General features: G+C 29.1%; 2 protein-coding genes across 4 annotated transcripts in view; one reads left to right on the top strand and one right to left on the bottom strand.

Annotated features, from left to right (window-relative positions):
* Window positions 1-2,733, bottom strand: part of LOC106686035 (probable methyltransferase-like protein 15 homolog) — a 5,534-nt gene extending 2,801 nt beyond the window's left edge. The window contains exon 1 of one of the 3 annotated variants that reach the window (XR_010843977.1): window positions 2,606-2,733. The gene's annotated coding sequence lies outside the window, so the exon portion shown is untranslated. Of the gene's footprint in view, window positions 1-2,503 lie in introns of all 3 variants that reach the window. The other 2 variants (XR_010843976.1, XM_014429117.3) reach the window with 2 other exon arrangements.
* Window positions 2,734-2,858: 125 nt separating this feature from the next.
* On the top strand, window positions 2,859-17,795 carry LOC106686034 (dihydrolipoyllysine-residue succinyltransferase component of 2-oxoglutarate dehydrogenase complex, mitochondrial). Its single transcript, XM_014429116.2, has 11 exons — window positions 2,859-3,086; window positions 4,548-4,581; window positions 8,760-8,808; window positions 13,607-13,665; window positions 13,837-13,908; window positions 13,990-14,045; window positions 14,142-14,247; window positions 15,437-15,809; window positions 16,767-16,965; window positions 17,049-17,300; window positions 17,373-17,795. Exons 1-11 carry the CDS (start codon window positions 2,997-2,999, stop codon window positions 17,505-17,507), a joined length of 1,425 nt encoding a protein of 474 aa, XP_014284602.1. The 5' UTR covers window positions 2,859-2,996; the 3' UTR covers window positions 17,508-17,795.
* The last annotated feature ends 1,814 nt before the right edge of the window (window positions 17,796-19,609 follow it).

The following is a 19,609-nucleotide window of genomic DNA, read 5'->3' as shown; positions in this document are numbered from 1 at the left end:
TACATATAAATGTATAATTTATATATATATTTTTTTCTCTCTGAATGATGGTTGTTGTCTTTTTGTTTTTATAGTCCTGATGAAGACCTGAAAATCAGGTCGAAACGTCGGCATAAATAAACATTTTTTTGTTTATTTATGTTGTTTCTTTGCAGACAGCACCCCCCGACCATCTTCTCCAAACAATAATAATGATAATGGTCTTAAAAAATATAGCAATTTCAAATAAAGTCAGTTAAATTAAATTTTAAAGGCTTGAAAATAAGTTTATTTTTGGTATTTTAAATTGATTTATAACTTTATTACAAACCTAAATCTTATCCTGTAGTATTCTTTACTAATGATCAAATTATTCCAACAAAACTAGGGCAAGCATAATATTATTGAAGTACATTACCAAGGATTTCATCTGGACAAGTTACTAACATGGAATTCTTGTATAAGAAACTGCTTTTCAAACCAGACTACTTCAACATTCATTAAACTAATAATCTGAATTTCAAATTTATGTGTATTATAAGTTATAACAAAGACTCACCTATATAACTACAATAAGGTATGTTTGATAAAAAAATGCTGAACTTTTTTATTTTTTTAAGGCAATCCACGTCGAAGGTGATATTTGCCTGGTTATCTACAAGTGACCAACCTATTCTAACCATGGTTGGGGGTCGTTTTTCATTTTGTGGGACCGCCACTTAATAAAAAAGTCAACACCTTAGACTGGACTCGAACTGGCACCGCCCCCTACAGACCTCAGAACGATAGACTTGCGCCTAACCCTTGAGCTCGGTGTGGCCCCAAAGGCTGAACCTCAAAGTTGCACAAACCAATAAATACCTCCTATGTTCAATCCTAACAATCTAAATTAAAATCTTCAATTAAAGAGTGGACTCTTCGCAAGTCATTAATTTTTCGTTAATCTGGCTTATTGTTCAGAATGCCTATTTCTGCCCCGAAACATGTCGAGAATGGTTACTTAATAATCAGAATTGGTGCCTTCTTACTACAGATGTCATTTGAAGTTTTGTTAATAGATACCATCTTAACATAACCTCTTTTTACATCTTTTTTTTTAACTTTAGAATTGTCGGACTGTTTTGTACACAATAAAGGTTATTAAAGATAAAATATAATTAAAATCTCTACTAACTAGTGAAAGTATCAGAAAAAGCTTACGCTAATATGCTAAGGATTATAAAACCATCTATAAAGACCAGGAACCTGTTAAATTACTGAATCATCATTTATTGTGGATTAGAAACAGCTATTAATAATTTTAAGTCATTTCATCTATCTAATAGACAAATTTTCTTTTTATAACACAACAATCAATAGCAATAAACATATTAGACCAAAAAATATACACAATCCCTTTTTTGGCTCCATCCCCAACCATCTCCTCCTTCATTAGATATACATACAATCAACAATATTTCCATTATAATATATATAAATATATGCAATAAAATTTTACCTCATAAATAATGGTGCGGTCAGAAAAAAAACACAAATAAACAAAAATCTTCTCCACTTATTAATCTATGGGCAACTATCTACACCTCATTATAAATAATTTTTAAAAAGTGAATAGCAAATGTTACACGATGAAAGGTAATTAACTTATATAAACGTAAGTGATCATAAACTTATCAATTAAAACTCTTACTTTCTATAACTATAGTAATTCTGATAAAATATATATTTTTTCTTGATGATATATAATTTTATTACATCAGCCCTATAGCCTGATTGCCAAAAACAGGGAATTTTTTATTCAAGAGGATTGCTTTTTATTTTATAACTGCTCATAAATTTTAAATATTTAATATATTTTTTTTAAGAAATAATAGTATTTAACTAATAAGAGTTTCCAGCAGAATCACATAATCCTTTGATTGTTATAACACTGCACTAAAAGTTATATTAATTGATTTTTGCAATTATGAAAAGTAGAAAACATTAATACCGAACATTACAGATACTTTAAAACTCACAATTTTAAATAAAGATTGATATAAAATTGCAATGTCAATAATCTTTATAGTAAAATTAGAATTAAATTGGTTGACTATAGAATTGAAAGATAAGATAATTATATAATTATAGATAATTGGGGTGGCACTCAGAGAAGAACTCAAAAAAGTAAAAAAATATTTATTGAAATCTATAATTGAACCCATAATACAGGTCTCCACTAAGACTAAACAACAAACAACAGAGTGCAGAAAGACTGAAATGATACAAGATGACATGCATATAGACAGATATGGCATATGTTTGTTTAATTAAAATTAAATCACTTTTGTGTTTTTTTATGATCAAAAGTAAAAACAATAGTGAGAAATAGTCAATATGAACTTACAAAAATAACAAACATTGTACACAAGATATTGCAATTCTATTAACATTTTATATTAGCCTTATAACGAAAAAGTGTAAAAAAGAACAGATTAATTGACTATTAACAATCAATATGAAAACAAAGTAGTTTACTAGTCACCTTAAAAGAAAATATAAGGGTACCACGCGATATTTTAAGAAGTCAACACAAAATATGAATACTACTCTGAAACAAAGAAAGTTAACAGAGCCAATGACAAACCTAGATTTTTTCGATGGGTCGACAGGCCACTTTTCTAACAACCGCATATACTTTCTGTAGACTTGGGCCATTAAGAAATATTATCGAAATAGTACGTAGTAAACCTTAGCTGGGAGGTTTCATTATCTTTAGAGTGTATGAATTGATATTCATTGATATATTTCTGTTATCATAATCGTAAATTTACTCGAACGTCAATAGGTTATTTAAAAAGATCTGTTACTAAACCGATAGTAAATTACATTAAGTTTTTACAGTAACAGTTGGTATAATTTTACCATCAGCTGCTTTATGTATTTAAACGGCCGCCGTATTTTTACCTTCTCTCCTTTTACAATACAGAGACCCACATACACCCAGTTAAATTAATGAAGTGTATAGTTCTCTCGTAATGGCTGGATTATTCAATATTCCCGTAAAATTAACGCCTAAAAATTTAGTCAGTATAACTCGTCGTTTACACAATCTCCATAATAAGAAGGTAAATTTGGAATTGCATTATATAATTGTATTTAACATATCTAATTGATTATTTATTTATTTAACAATGTGTATGATACAATAGCATCTTAATGTTTACTCTTAATTTTACTACCTCATGTTTTTTTATGGAATTAGTTGCTCTTTTCTGCCCACTAATTATTACTGCACTTCTTACTTGTTTGAGAAACCTTTTTAAAGTTCAGTACTTCAGATAACTCCCTAAGACTCAATAGATACACATTTGTTAAAATTGACATTTTACATAGCATATTACCAACAAATAAATTTATAATTGCACTCCTGCTCAATAAGATTATTATTCTTAATCGTAATCTCATTTTTTCTAATTTTTGCTGACAGTTGGTCAAAATGTATAAGTGTACGGCTATTAGATACATTTCTAGTGTAATGTTGCTTCATGAGGTTTTTCAGACAGTCAACTAACAACTTAAGTGCGACTATTTTTCTGATTCATTTTTTTAATGCACTAAATTATAAGCTTTTAGGCTTATTTTCAACTCATCAAATTATGTAACAGTCTGTTTTTTTTAAATAGATAAAAGTATAATTTTTATGATATTTATCTTCAAGGATAATTAATTATACAACACTGGAACTAATTGTTTTGTTATACTTTATTTACTTGTGAAGTAAATATTGTTGAAGTTTTGTTAGTTTCAGCCCCTCCTCTAATGTTTTCTGAGCTGCTTAAATACTAATCTTTGTTTTATATTTTAATACTTATGCTTAATTCCAATTAATACCTATTATGATAAAAAAAAAAAAAATGAGTATGAGTATCACCTTATTTCTTTTTCAATTTGTCTTTTAATCCTTGTTGTTTGTTAAATAAGTACAAATTAATATTTTTAAGATTAACCTAAATTAAATTTTAGTGATTGGTTTTTGTAATATTTTGTTTGTTATGTGTTAAATAGTTTTGGTTCTAACATTTCATAGTCTTTATTATATGTTTTATTTAGAACTCTTTTTGGGTTGGAAAATTTTAAATGCTAGTTCTTAAGAAAAATGAACTTAAAACATTTTTTTTTAATTGAAATAACTTTCACTAGCTTCAATTCCTTTTTCTCAATGCTCTTCAAGGCATTTTATGTGTTCCTTAAAGAAATTTTCTGGTTTTCAAGAAAAGTAAATTTTATGTAATTTTCATTTAATTTCTTTTTTTTAATTTATTGACTCAAAGCCAAAAAGTTTCTATGAACAATGGTTCATTTATCGTTTATGGTTCATTTCAATTCAAGTTAAAAAAACCTTGTTGCGCATTGGGATAAATGTAATAAAGCTAACAGAATTAATTTTGAATTAAAATAATATTGTCAAAGTTTCTTTTTCTTTCATTTGCCTCATTCACTAAAAACTGGTATTTTATATGTCCCAACCCAATTCTTTCTTGTCTGTTATTATGTTAAGCTGGGCTCATTAGATACATGTATTTCAGATATTAGCGGCAATCCAACCCCATTCAGCCGTAGGTAAGATTAAAAAGAATATTTCTTGTATTCATGTTTTTAATTTTTTTTATTTGTATATGTATAAATATTTGTATGAATGCATGCAGTATGCACTTTTTTTTATATGTTCATGCAGTGAAAACAATGTTTTTTTTATTTATTTGTTTACATTTCTATTTTATTCATCATTTTACCAAGCAATTGAATCTAATGATATTACATATTAAAGTTGATAATTAATAATTCTAATCAAATTACTAATTTAATAGAAATTAAATCTCAAGAATCCCTTGCCTTGATACAGCCTTAACAATTACATTATTGGATGATCTTATAGAAATAATTTTTTTTTTAACTTTATCTGGGGAGGTGGGGTGTGACAAATCCCTGGTAGTAATTAAGCATTCATATCTGTGGCCTTTGAACTAATATCACCCCATCTGTTCTGTACTTTTACTTCCACGATAAGTACTATTTGAATAATACTTGTCATTTGAGTATTTTATTATTATTTATTAACCCAGTAGTTACCCAATCTGTTGTCTATTTTGTGATAGCTTCGAATCAATTGTGGCGAAAGGAACTATTGAGAAAGCCCCAGATGACGTTGCTAGCTGTTCAAAAAATTAATGAAGATGCCAGTCATGTCTCCAAACAAGTGAGATGAAAAATAGGCACAGCTGTGTAAAACTTAAAAAGGCAGTGTTGCTGAAATATGTTGCAAGGAATGCTTGAATTGACATATTTTTGTTTTTTACAATTTTTAAGATTAAACAATTTTATTTAATTTAATAGTCAAATGTGTTGGTTTAAAAATAGTCGTGTAAATTTTTTTTTTTTTGCATACCACAAACATTAAAATTTTTAATCTTTAAAAGTATTCTTATTAAATATTATTATTTTTTATGAATTTCACTATTTTAGATCTCCCTAAAAAACAAATTTGAGAACGATCCCCATTTATGCACTTACCCTGACTTACTTTATTTATTGTTTTTATGTAAATGAAAAATAGTCAACCATTGACCAGTTATTCTTGCTTAGAATGTGTCTACTCTCTATTGCCTATAAAACTGCATTTTACTCAGTCATCAGGTAGGGATTAAACCATGTAATTTGTGAAATAGACTTTCCAGCTGAGCTAATTTGACTCACTATATGTACAATGAAGGATATGATTGGTAGGGTCAAATCGGTAGGCAAATCGGGGATTCATTCTTAGTAAGCTCAGAACTGAGACAAGGAGATTCTCTTGCCCCACTGCTGTTAACATAGTCTTAAATGTGATTATAAAAATATAAGGACTGATATGAGAAAAAACCATTATAACTAGATGAGTCATGTAATGGTTTATACAGACCATGTCATTTCAGAGAAAACTCAAAATAGCATCAAAGAAGTATTCGTGATGCTTGAAGGATGGGTCTCCAGATTGATGAGGACAAGACGAAGATCCTCAACTTGAGGAAAAAGAAATCATTTCACCCACAAAAGCACTACATAATCGAAAACTATAAATTGTGTTAAAAACTGTAGTATTTAGGATCGATGATCAATGGTTCCTTGGATGAGGAAGAGGAAATAAAATGCAGAATAATGGTGGCTAATCAATTATGTACTTCTATGTAAACGTTTTAGACTAGGCGACTCAGTCACATGACCAAACTCAGATTTAATTAAATTCTTGTCGGACCTGTCTTGATATACGGGGAGCTGAATCTTATAAAGATCTTATGATGCATTTATGGATCATTAGAAGATAATAGTTTGTTTCTACTCAGGAAAAACAATAAGCTCTATACTGTTAATAATGAATGATCTGAGAGTTTCCCAACTTATAAGAGTTCAATGACTTTGGTGGCTGGGCCATGTAATCAGAATGGGCTATGAGAGGACAGTAAGAATACTGTGTTCAAACTCTAACAGATTAAGGCCATGTAGAAGACCCAAGGGAAAATGGAAATACAGCATCTCAGAGGATCTGCAAAAAGGCCGAGAACTATCCATCAGGTGTGCTACCAACAGGGAATGAAATGAAATTGAAAATAGCTTTATTATTCTGGGACTTAGTCCCTTTAGAATAATTTGTGATTACATACAATATTGGCCAGAGCAGTGTGGCCTTACTTAACTGTTATAGTATAATAATATAGTGAGTTTTCCTATAATAAAAACAAATCAATAGTTAAAAATAATTTATGCATATGTACAATATAATATTTATTTTAAATATGTGTATACACTATTGCCTAAGAGTCATATATTCTTCTATTTAGGAACTTCTAGGACAATCGCACATCCGTAAAACTTAATGTTTCTATTATTTATTTATTTTGGAATAATTCTTGTCCATTTTTAAACCCAATTCCTAATGTTCGACTACTCATCTAATTATTAATAATTGTATTCAATCATAGTACAGAATTGAACAGAGGATTTGAAATATTAGTTTTATAGGATATTGGAGGGGCACTGTTCTAATCACGTGTAAGTAATTGTAAGGGCACTAGGAATACTTACATCGGTATGAAGCGTATAGTCACTTCAATTTAGGTTGGGGTTATATGTATATATCTGGTGGTCCCCAAAACAAATCATATTGAACAATCCATTAGTTAAGTTTCGAGTTCACCCAAGAGTGTGCCATACAGTAGACTCATTTAAAAAGTGGGGGGGGGAGAATAATATAAGGATAGAAACTAATAATTGACAGGTTTTAAGTGGAAGGACATAGCAGAGACGCAGAGGGATGACCGAGGAAGAGCAGTTGAGCTGACCAAGGACTGATTCATGCCTCTGTTGAGCCAATAATGAATGAATGAACTCAAATTCCAAATTTGTCATTAATTCCTGAAATCTCTAATCTCATTGTGTCTTGTTACAAAATGTTCCTTTTATTCACAATATGAAAACAATTTGTACAAATCATACACTTTCTTGACCAATAACAGGTTAATTGTTTTAAGCTCTGGGGTAGCATTTTTAATAATGCTATCATTAATATACCACTTCGCTATTTGTTTCTTCTAACTCAGTCGATGACGAAAGTTGCACAATTGCCTTTCCAAATTCAGTTTTTTTTATTATTATTATTATTTTTGAATCTTGAGCCATGTTTCTTGGTAGGAATCTAATATAAGTTTATATTGATATTTATGAATGCATCAAGAATATTGATCATATTCTAATTGTTAGCTCATTTCACTATCCATTTTGAGTTGTATGTTCCTTTGTTCCATTACCTCTCAAAGCTCTCGGTCTCATCAGGCTGTTTTCGGAAATGCTTGACATTCCATGTAAAATAAGTGGCTAAGCTCTTCTGATATATTATGCGTATTAGTTCTAGGAGTTCACTATCTGATAAGATCCTAAGCTCCATACTATCCCTTCCAAAGCACATAACCTTTCTTTTAGTTGGAGGTTATATGCATAACCCTCTTAACTGTATTTCTTTGTACAATTTGGCAAGATAGGATTTTGATGTTCTTTCGAAATGTAATGGTAATTTGATATTAGTTTCATATATCATTGAGTCTTTTTTGGAAGATTAATTATAGGTTCTGCTCTATTTAAATATGAGACTAAAATTTTGGTCTTTTTTTTTTGTAATCAGGTATGAGGAGTAAGGGTTTGCTTACCTTTTAACAACTTTTTACCTTTTCAATTTACTCCCTGGGCTATCAATTACTTAAGTAAAATCACTATTCAGGTAGTCTTTAAACTGTCTGATTAGTAGATTGCTGATCTTCCATGATATCCTTTTTTAGGTTTTAAGCTAATTCTCATTCATGTACTTATAGAAAAATCTTTTTTTCTTTTTTACCTTACAACTGTATTCCAAGTTTTTTTTTCTACAGATTTTTCGTAGTTCGATATTAAAACGATATCCAAGTGCAGAGCATGTGTTTGTGAATTATCAAGGTTTTAATCTTCCCATTTTTTTTTTGGCATTGGTAACTTTTTTTAAGCAATTTATATCTTTTAATGTAATTAATTTATTAAATATATACGATTATTTATAAGCTATTAATTGTAGAACGTATTTAATTATTTTCATATTATTTAAGTTAATCATAAGTGAATATCCAAAGTATATCCAATATGAAGTATAACTTTTTTTTTTTTAAATTTTTAATCCTGGAGTAATCTTGGATTTTATAATATTTTTTTTTCTAATTTCAATATGACCTTTGTTTTAGGAATCGTATATGATAGAAGATCTGTAATAAATACAGCTAGGAATAATGGGTAAGAAGAAACATATTGAAAAAAAAAAGAAAAGAAAATTTTTAGTATATAGTAAATGATATTGTAGATAAAATTTACATTGCCATTGCACCTTTAAAAAGTTATAATAATAAAATAAAATTGAATTTGCCACTTTTATTATTTTTCACTCTTAACAGTGTTAGATATACTCTCAAAGTAAAATTTGCAATTATAAGTCCTCTGAAACCTCTCACTGGGAGTAGAGGTGTAGCTCTCCAAAATTTTAATATCAGGTCATAGTCTTAGGTGTAAACATTCCCTCATGTTTTTTGTGAATAGTCTCAATTGTTCAAAAAACAAGTTTGGATTTCCTAAAAGTACTTATTTTACAGCGCTTAATTTCCTGAAAGTAATTCAGAGAGCTCCTCTCTGCTATCGCTGAGAACACTCAGGATCCTTTACCCTTGTGAGTTTTACTCTTGAAGATAAAATTTAAAAGTAAATTTCTACCATTCTGAAGAGTGAAAACCTTGTTTGAATAAATTCACCCTTTTTCTACCTATTTTATCATGATGATTAAAATATAGCATAATACTTGCATTGGATCCTCTGTCAGCTTGTGGTCTTCAACTTAAGCAAGTCCATTGTTTGCTACTTATATCTTTATATTTTATAAGAAGATTCTACTGACTTGAACATCAGATGATTAGGTAAAAAACACTTCACTTTCAATTCCATTCTACCTGAATATTATAGATTTTTCCTGAAATTAATGAATGTTTTTAGTATATTTTTTGTATGTTCCATAATTTAGTAATTATACCTGATTTATAAAATTTTGCATTATCTATTATCATATCTCCATACAGATTTATTGATTGTCATTGTTCAAACTTACAAAAGTTTAAAAACAAGAAAACAAATAATTAAATAAATATTTTTTTAAAAATTATTAACTGTCAATCAGAATGATCAAGGTTTGTCTACTAACTCTACAAAAATAAAATCATTTAAGAATACAAATTAGTCAACAGTTGTAGGTCATTTTTCCTTAGGGCTTTTCACCTACCATATATTTTTTAACATTATACATAAAATTTATTTGTTTTAAAAACATATATTGCTGTTGAAAATGTATAAACTAATATTGTGTTTTATTGCTATTTTGGGCAAAAGTTATTTTTTCTATTATAAACTAATTTGGAGAACAAAATTTTAAAGTTTACCTTATTTTTGATCTCCTTTGAGGCCTGTCTATTCTGTTTTTCCTTTAACCATAATTCAGTATTCTCAAATTATTTTTTTACATTCATACCTGAGCAATTAAACTAAACTATACTTATCAACAAACAATTACGTTTATTTAAACTTGACTTAGAAACTGTACTTAAATTGAACTACTACCAATTATCCATAACTATCTTGTCAAACATTCCAAAGGGACTCATCAAACATTTTTAAGTTAACATAAATTAAATACTTATTTTTATGTCCGTGTTGTGTTATGTTTTATTGATTAGCATGACAGCATAGGTATCTGTTATTAATAAGTTATGTCCTCTTTATTTTTTTCTAAATAAGTATGTTTTGTAGTATCAACAAATATGTAAAACAACATATACTATGTGAGTATCAATATAATCACTCTTTCATTATTTTTCAACTCTAACAGCTCTGATGAAGCTCTACGAATTGGGGCGAAACTTCGACAAGTAAATAGTTGTTAACTATTTTTTGTTTCCTTTTGACCACAGTACAATTTTTATTATATAAAAAGTAAAGATCCAGTAGGGCAATGGTAATGATAATATTTTCAATTAGTAATACGAATAATTGTATTTTCAAAAATTAAGTGGTTCAAAGTGCCTTTTGTGGCATTTCTCTGTCTGATCCCCTCCGCTAACTCTTTAACATCAGGAAATATAAACAATATAATGGTTCTAATAATAAGTCCTCGCTAATATATGTTGCCTCTATGATCTCATGAAGGAACTATCGTTCTAGGGGTTTGATGCACACTGAGTACATTAACTAGTCATCAGCAAACTTCAAGGTGGATTCCTGACTTTATCTCAAGCTGAGACATTGTATCATTTCACAGACATCCTTAATATCCTTGGCTCTACTTTGGCAGATTTTTCAAACTGTCCAAGGTTAATTTTTAGGTTCTGTCCCAATAACTCCTGTTATTAAGTATTTTAAGTAGTTGAAATATTATTATCAATAAATTAATAGTGCATTTAAATTGAGCCCTAATAGAGTTGTTCATGATCAATAGTTTGCTAGATATAGTATTTCCAAAACCAATATTTATTTATTTTTGCCAACAAAAATGAGGAAAAATCATTTTGTGAATTTATTTGAGCAAATATCATGGAATCTGCTACTCTTACGGAAATTTTCATTATAAATTACTGTATGGTGAATTTATTGAGCTTCAAATTGAGCCCTAATAGACATCTATATGTCAAATATTGGGTTGTAAAATAAGTTCATATCGTTTTTCAATATTTCAGTTTAATCCTCTCTGTGTTTATAAAATCATCTTTACTTGGTCAGTAATGTTTACATATTCTAAAAATTGATTATTTAAGGTGCTTTTATGCATCAGTTTCAACCAAGATTCCTTATCTTTAAGTGGTATTTAGCTTGCTCAAAATGGAAAAGAAAAAAGTGCGTTTTTATCATTTAATGATTTTTTATTTCCAGAAAGGAAAATCCGCTCCACAGATGGTTAACAAAATTAGCAGTGTGAATATGCAATGATGCCTTAGGAGAAAGCACCATCCGTAAGTGGTTTGCTCGGTTCAGAACTGGAAATTTCGACTTGAAAGATGCAAAGCGCTCGGATCTTCCTTCAGCTGTTAATAATCACAAAATTCAAGCATTGGTCAAAGACAACCCTCACTCTACAACACAGGATATCATAGAAATGCTTAACTTATTTCATACAAGTGTCTCAAATCATTTGGGAGCTGCGTGATATGTTTCTTGAAGTGATATATGGGGATATGGTGATATCTCACAATATGAGGGAAAAAAATTTATTGGACCGTATATATATTAGCGATTCCCTCCTGAAACACAATTTTAATGATCCATTTTTAAAGAGGTTGATAACTAGGGATGAAAAGTGGATCCTGTACACTAATATTGTAAGGAAAAAGTCTTTGAGAAAACGAAGTGGCCCACGGTTAATGATTCCAAAAGCAGGATTACATCCAAAAAACGTTATGCTGTGCATTTGGTGGGATTGGAAAGGTGTCCTTTATTTTGAGTTCCTCCCCCCCAACCAGACCATTAATTCTCCAGTATACTGTACCCAGTTAGAATAATTAAAGGCAGCGGTTGAGCAAAAGTGTCCAGCATTGGCTAATTTCAAAGGTATAATTTTCCATTACGATAGCGCCCGTCCTCATGTGTCTTTGCAGACCTGTTAGAAATCGTTGGAATTTGGCTGGGATGTGATCCTCCACCCATCCTATTCACCAGCCCTTGCCCCAACAGATTTTCACTTATTTCAGGCCCTTCAAAACTCTCTTAATGGGAAATACTTTAATTCGCTAGAGGACTACTAAACGCACATAAAGGAGTTCATTATGCAAAAATCTGAGAAGTTCTGGGAGGACAGAATTAAAAAATTACCTGAAAGATGGAAAAATATAATAGATCAAAATGGGTTATATGTAATTGTTTAAAAATATTTACAAGAATCTGAAGCTTTTATTGAAAAGACCAGTAAAAAACACTACAAAGTTATTTTACAACCTGATAATTCCTGAGATATTGAAGTTTTCTCAAAACATATCTTTTGTTCAATATATGTTGCAAGTATCGAAATCAAGTATAAATTTTTATAAGCTTCACTGTATGTATACAGGTATGTATAAATATGTAAGATTAATCATATTTCACTGAAAAAAAAATTATAAGTTATTGGCCAGAAACTTAAAAAGTTTACAGTGGCCATTTTGAAAAGTTTGCCATATTAGGCCTATTAGACTCCCAGTGAGTGGTAAACATTCTATTATAGTCTTACTTTTGAATCCATTGAAAGAAATTAGTTTACAATTACTTCTAACTTATTACTTAATTTGCAATTTTACAGAACTTCAAACATTTAAGTTCTATATAGTGTTCAAATTTTCAATGTTTTTGTAATTTGTTTTCTTATGATGTCATGACATGTATAATAAAGCAAAATTACTTACAATTGTCAGCGTTTGTTTAATAACTTTGTTGTATTCTTCAATCATGTGTTGCTACTATGTTTGTTTTGTTGTTATTAACAAAATACGTTCTTTTACACTTTTAATGTATGTACTAACATTTATATCATTTTGTTTTTAGTTTAATATAAACATTACCTTTAGCTATTAGTGAACATTTCACTATTTTCAAATATACACCCCCTGTCAATAACTTCTTTACACAACTCTCCATTATTCAATGCCTACATCTAATTTACTGTCTAGTCAGGTTTTTTTTTTTTTTTTTTTTTGTTTTTGTAAATTTAACTTTTTTCTTAATTTGTTCAAACCAGAAGTTCTTTTTTTTTTTTGTTTAAGTTTTTAAGAAAGAATATTCTACTAATAATTATGCATCTTTTGAATGTTTATTATGGTACTTGTTTTCCTGTAAACCATTACCATCATAATATTCTTTTTTAACCTGTATTTATTATTTTTTAAATTTGTATTATAAGAAGTATTTGTTGTTAGTTATGATAATAAAATTTTAATAATAAAGTGAAACTCATAATATTAATAAAATAATTGCTATTATAAAATTAAAAGTATAATATATCCATTGTCACATGTTATTATTTTTTTTTCAGAGTTCTTATACCATTCTTCAATGTCCAGAAAAGAGAGTTCAGGACAACACTTGCACTTTGTAAGTTATTGAATTATTGGTAATGTATCTACTATGAAATTACATTTTCATTATTTATTTGGTTCCATAAATTATTTAATTAATTTATGAAATTTTAATACCCAAGACTCTTTTTACAACTGCCTGTGTATTTCCTAGTTAATATTGTATTTTTTTTTATCATGGATGTAGATGAAGACAAGATCGTTATTGTTCCTCCATTCCCAGAATCTGTGGCAGAAGGTGATTTAAAGTGGGAAAAAAGTATGTAAACCTATAGTTTGATAAATCGTTCTATATTTATTGGTATATTGCTTATAATAATTAATTTATCTGTTTATAAAGATGTCGGAGATAGTGTGTCAACTGATGAAGTAGTTTGTGAAATTGAAACAGACAAGGTTAGCTAATTTAAAGCAAAAATATATCGTAATTTAAGAAATAATTTTGAGAAATAAAATTAACATATATATTATTTTTAATTAATGTGGTTTTAGACCTCTATTCCTGTTCCTTCACCAGGCAATGGAGTGATTGTTGAAAGATATGTTGAAGATAATTCAACAGTAAAGGCTGGACAAAAGTTATTCAAAGTACAATTAGGTATTATTTTCTTTTAAAAAAAATTATGTAGAGATTATGCACTGTGGATTAATCCTAGGAGATGATGGTTGGGAGATGCGGTCAATAAATGTGTACTTCCGCAAAATATTTTGAAACCTCTTTTATTATTATTAGTTACCTTCAACTATTCTTTTGAATGAGAATTAATATGTTGGCACAAGTAAGGTGTAAACTTTATTTGCTCCGTGTTCCTCTTTCTTCTCCTCCCCATCTCACATCTCCAATCATCATTTCCTGAAATATTGCTTTAGGACAAAAATATCTTGCGATAACTGTACTAAAGAAATTTCTTATTCTTTCTTTAATATTTTATATGTTAAAATGATTTTTTATTTTCTGTAGTTAATATTTTATTCTTTCTTTAAATTTATAAAATTCCGATTGTAAAACCAAATAAAATTATTGCTTTATAGTTGACAAATCTACCTTTTGTTCCATTAATTTCTAGTAGCACAATAAAATAATGTTTCTCTTACGTAAATAAAACCAAGATCTTTTTCGTAAGTGATTTAAAGTTTGTTTAAACCAGCCATTATATTTTATAATATAATCCAATTAAATTAAGTATTGGTAGTGATTAATATTTTATTTCATGGTACTGATTTGGTATCTATGTTACCATCTATACTTTCCATATTCATCGGCTTTCCTCCAATGGATATAGATTTTCTGTTATGATTCTATAAATCGAAGTAGTAAATATTTGGTTAAACTGAATTTTATTGTCAAAAATTATACTACCATACTACAACAATTTTAGTCACACATTTAAGCAGCATTTTTAATGAAGTTAAGTGTTCCCATACTCAAAAAAATGTAAAACTAGTACAATTGATGTTTCAAAAGCTGTTTTTTTGTGTATTATAAGAGAAAGCATACAATTTTTAAAAAGTATTTTATTCTCTTCTGAGTGCAGGTTAAATTATTAGAGTTTTCTATTTTCATGGTAGTATAATTGAAATTGTGAATTGACTGGAAGCTTGTATTTATATAAATAGTTCACAGCATTAGATAAAAGCATTACTTAAAATAGAAGTAATATTCTATTGTAGAATTTATTAGATTACTAAAGCATGAGATTTTATAAATGTATTTAGAACTAAGAATTATACATCATGTTTCTATATGAACACGAATATGAAGAATAAAATATTTTTTATTCTTCTAGGGGAAGGTGGTGCCCCATCTCCTAAACCTACAGCTAAGCCTGCAGCAGAGAAAGCAGTTCCACCCCCTCCACCTTCAGCAGCTGCACCTGCCGCAGCTCCTCCACCACCTTCTAAAGCAGCTCCTCCATCTGCTCCATCAGCTGCACCACCACCTATTAGGCCTCCCATGCCTGTTGCTGCTATAAAGCATGCCCAAGCAGTTGAAGCTGCAGTTGTCAAAGTTCCTCCAGAAGATCCCACTCATGAAATTTCAGGTACCAGAAGTGAATATAGAGTCAAAATGAACCGAATGAGGCAAAGAATTGCACAGCGTCTGAAAGAAGCCCAAAATGTAAATGCTATGCTTACAACATTTAATGAAATCGATATGAGGCAAGTTTTGTTTTATATTGCATTTTTATTTAAGAAATCGGTTTTGTTAAATAGTGTGAACCCCAGAAATATTATATTGGTTATTTATGTTAGCTAATGCATTACTGGCTACTAAAAGGTGCATAATATATTGAAACCAGGATAATATTTTTAAATATAGGCGTTTTAAAATGATAATGGTTTGGTTCTTAATACAAAGACATTACTTCTTAATGTTAGTAGTATATACCATTTTGGAAGTTGAAACACAAAAGTTTTCTTTTCTGCAGCATTATTAATATTATGAAAGTATGCATGATTGGAAAATTCTTAAAAGTTTTTGTGAATAGTTTGTACTGGAATTCTCTTTGGTTCTATCCATTCCATTATTATTGGATCTATCTCCCCACCAATGTTATTTTTTCGAGTTTCTAACAATGCATTGAGGGCCCTTTCAATGCTGATGGGCCAATTCCTCTTTTGACTAATCCAATCCAAAGCTGGCTTTGCTGTCTTGGTAATATAAATCTAACTAAAGATATTATTAGGAACAAGAACAAAATAATTAATTGTAAACTAATTTAATGTTTGCAACTGTTATTAGACTAATCTAGTATCTATTAACATAAGCCTTGAAAATCAGAACTAACAACTATTTGACATACAATAAGTAATGGCATTTTATATTGACATGGAGATACCAATCCATACAGTACTCAATCTGACGAAAATATAGTTTACAACTCTCTTATGTGAAAGAGAATGCTAAATAGCCAACAGTCAACCAAATCAACATATTCTCTTCACTTATGCTTCTGTTAAACTCATCTGCGTAGTGACAAACTGTAGTAAACCATATTATAAATGTTCACACTGTTTATTAGTAACCTGTCATATAATATTTGTATTGGATTAAGAGATTTATTTTATTATGAAAATATGTTTTTTACTTAATAATTGTTAAATGATTTCTTTTAGTGCAATAATGGACTTCCGAAAAACACATCAAGAGGCTTTTACAAAGAAGCATGGCATTAAATTAGGTTTTATGTCTGCATTCGTAAAAGCTGCAGCATATGCCCTTCAAGATCAGCCTGTAGTTAATGCAGTTATTGAAGAAAATGAAATTGTTTATAGAGATTATATTGATATTTCTGTTGCTGTTGCAACGCCTAAGGTATTTGTAATTTAAAAAACAGTCAATTTTTTTCTTACAGTAGTTTTGGAGTTTTATTGATAGTTTCAATTTATTATATTTAGGGTTTGGTGGTACCTGTTGTTAGAAATGTTGGTTCTATGAATTATGCTGATATTGAAAAGGCTATTTATGCCCTTGGTGAAAAAGCCAGAACAGGAAAATTAGCTGTTGAGGATATGGATGGAGGTACATTTACCATCAGTAATGGAGGTGTATTTGGATCTTTGATGGGAACGCCAATCATAAATCCTCCTCAGTCTGCCATTTTAGGAATGCATGGTACATTTGAAAGGCCAGTCGCCATTAAAGGACAGGTATTGGCTAAACCATTGTAATATTGGAATCATTATGTTTATTTTTTTTTTAATATTTGTTTTCAATTCTAGGTTGTCGTAAAACCAATGATGTACATAGCACTTACTTATGATCATCGATTAATTGATGGTCGTGAAGCTGTATTATTCCTTCGTAAGATAAAGGCTGCAGTTGAAGATCCACGAATTATAGTTGCTGGGATCTAAGCAATGAACATTCACTGAACCATAGAGTCATAGTATTTGTTAAAAATTATTATTTATTTTTAATTAAAACATATTACTCCTCCTACTTCTCTTCTGTACATATTGCCATTGCAAAGCTCTGTGACACTTCTTTTCATGTATTTATTTGTTATAACATTTGTACATAAATTATTTAATGTATAAATTTCCAGATTATTTTCTGATAAAATTGATTTATGTTACTATGATCAAATAATTTTTCATTTTAAAAAATTGTATGACTATTTAAATACGATAATTTTGTTACCATTTTGTGTATAAATTATTTATTGAACCTTGTTCCAGAGATGATTTTGACTTCATTTTGTTTAAATTATTTATGTGTACAAAAATAATTCGTATTCTGTAAAATGTGTTACTTAACTTCATGAAACATATTTTCATGGTCATAATTTTAAAAAGTTGTATGTAATATATACATAAAATTGAATAGAAACAACTTTGTATTTGTTAAACACAATTATAATAAATCTACTTGGTCATCATTAATTTTTATTTTTTTCAAAATCTTTGGAATGGTTATTTTTTCATTTTTTGTTACTACAGAGCACATCAGGTTACATTGTATACACACACTAGTAGATTGATAGATGAGCTTTCTCTCATATATACCAATGTTTAAGATTTTATTTTATTGTTTGTTTTCTTTTTACATCTATATTACATTTAATTTATTCAGTCAATTTACAAAAATCTTTGAAAACCGGCATCATCAAATAATCTGTCTCATTTCTGCATTCATAGTTTCATTATTAACATTAAATAGTTCTGAGTAATTCCTTTTGGAAGTTTTGAGTTATAGGTGTAATTTTTCTATTTCAAATACTGACATGGGTGGAGTTCAATGAAGATAAATTGAGACACAGGGGGGAAATATAAGTGTATTTTCATACTACAGTAACATCTATAATGACAGTGTATTAAATATATTTCAATGTACGAGGAGAAGATGGTTGGGGGTGCGGTTAGAATGAAACACAAATAAGTTGACATAACTTATTTAATTGTGCCAACATTTCGGCTAGAGTTTCTAGTCGTTATCAGGGCGAAGAACAGAACTAGATAACAACTAATGAGTACAGAAAATAAAAAAAATGTCTATACTCATTGGTTGTTATCTTGTTCTGTTCATAACCTTGATGAAGGCTGGAAACTCTTGCTGAAACGTTGGCACTATTAAATAAGTTACATCAACTTATTTGTGTTTCATTTTGACCGCACCCCCAACCATCTTCTCCTCATACAAGTCATCCACGGTCAACTATCTCTCATAATTATATTTCAATGTATTTTTGATGTAGTCAGATTTTACTTTCAAATTTGAATAGTATAGGTAACTCGAATATCAGAGTGTTATGTTAGTAATAATTTCAAATTAAAACTTTCTAGTCGTGGAGGTAAACAGTTTGTTCCAACATTATTTTAGTGGTCATTAAAGTTTTCCTTCTGAAATTTCAAACAACTACTCAGAAACAGAGAGTATTTATTACCATTTAATATGTATAATTGTAATAAATATTGATTAGAATATTACAATTAATGAGGTTCCTTGGCAGGTTTATTTTTTAAGAAACCAGTGCTGCGGATTTGTGGGCAGTTTTCACCTTAAGGGGTAATTGTTGAGTATTTCGGGTAAAATGGATTTACATTATATATAGGTGTGCTAGTACAGTGTTGCTCTAGTCCTTTGTCTAGTTTTTTTAGTTAGTCAATAGAGACTTTTTCTATTACTTATAAGTTATTTTTAATGTCATTACATTGCAGTTCTGATGTCCTTGCTGGTCTAGTTGCAAAAATATTGTTAATTTTTAACAATATTTTTACATTTATTGTTAGTGTTTTAATTAAGCACTTGCTGCAGACAATTGGCTTTGTATTTCTTGGGAATTACCATCCAACAGGATCACTGTTGATGAGGTGAATAAAAACAAAATAGAATTAATTTCAAGATTAGAAATAATCAAAACAAAAAAAAAAATACATAAGAATAATGTTTTCCTGCCCATTGCCTATTATCATTACATTTAGTAAGGTTAATATGTTGTGACAATTGACTTGTATAC

The sequence above is a fragment of the Halyomorpha halys genome, unplaced genomic scaffold, assembly GCF_000696795.3.
Source record: "Halyomorpha halys isolate HHAL.00 unplaced genomic scaffold, Hhal_1.1 Scaffold766.1, whole genome shotgun sequence".
NCBI classification, from domain to species: Eukaryota; Metazoa; Arthropoda; class Insecta; order Hemiptera; family Pentatomidae; genus Halyomorpha; species Halyomorpha halys.
This window is presented reverse-complemented; position numbering and strand designations above follow the sequence as displayed.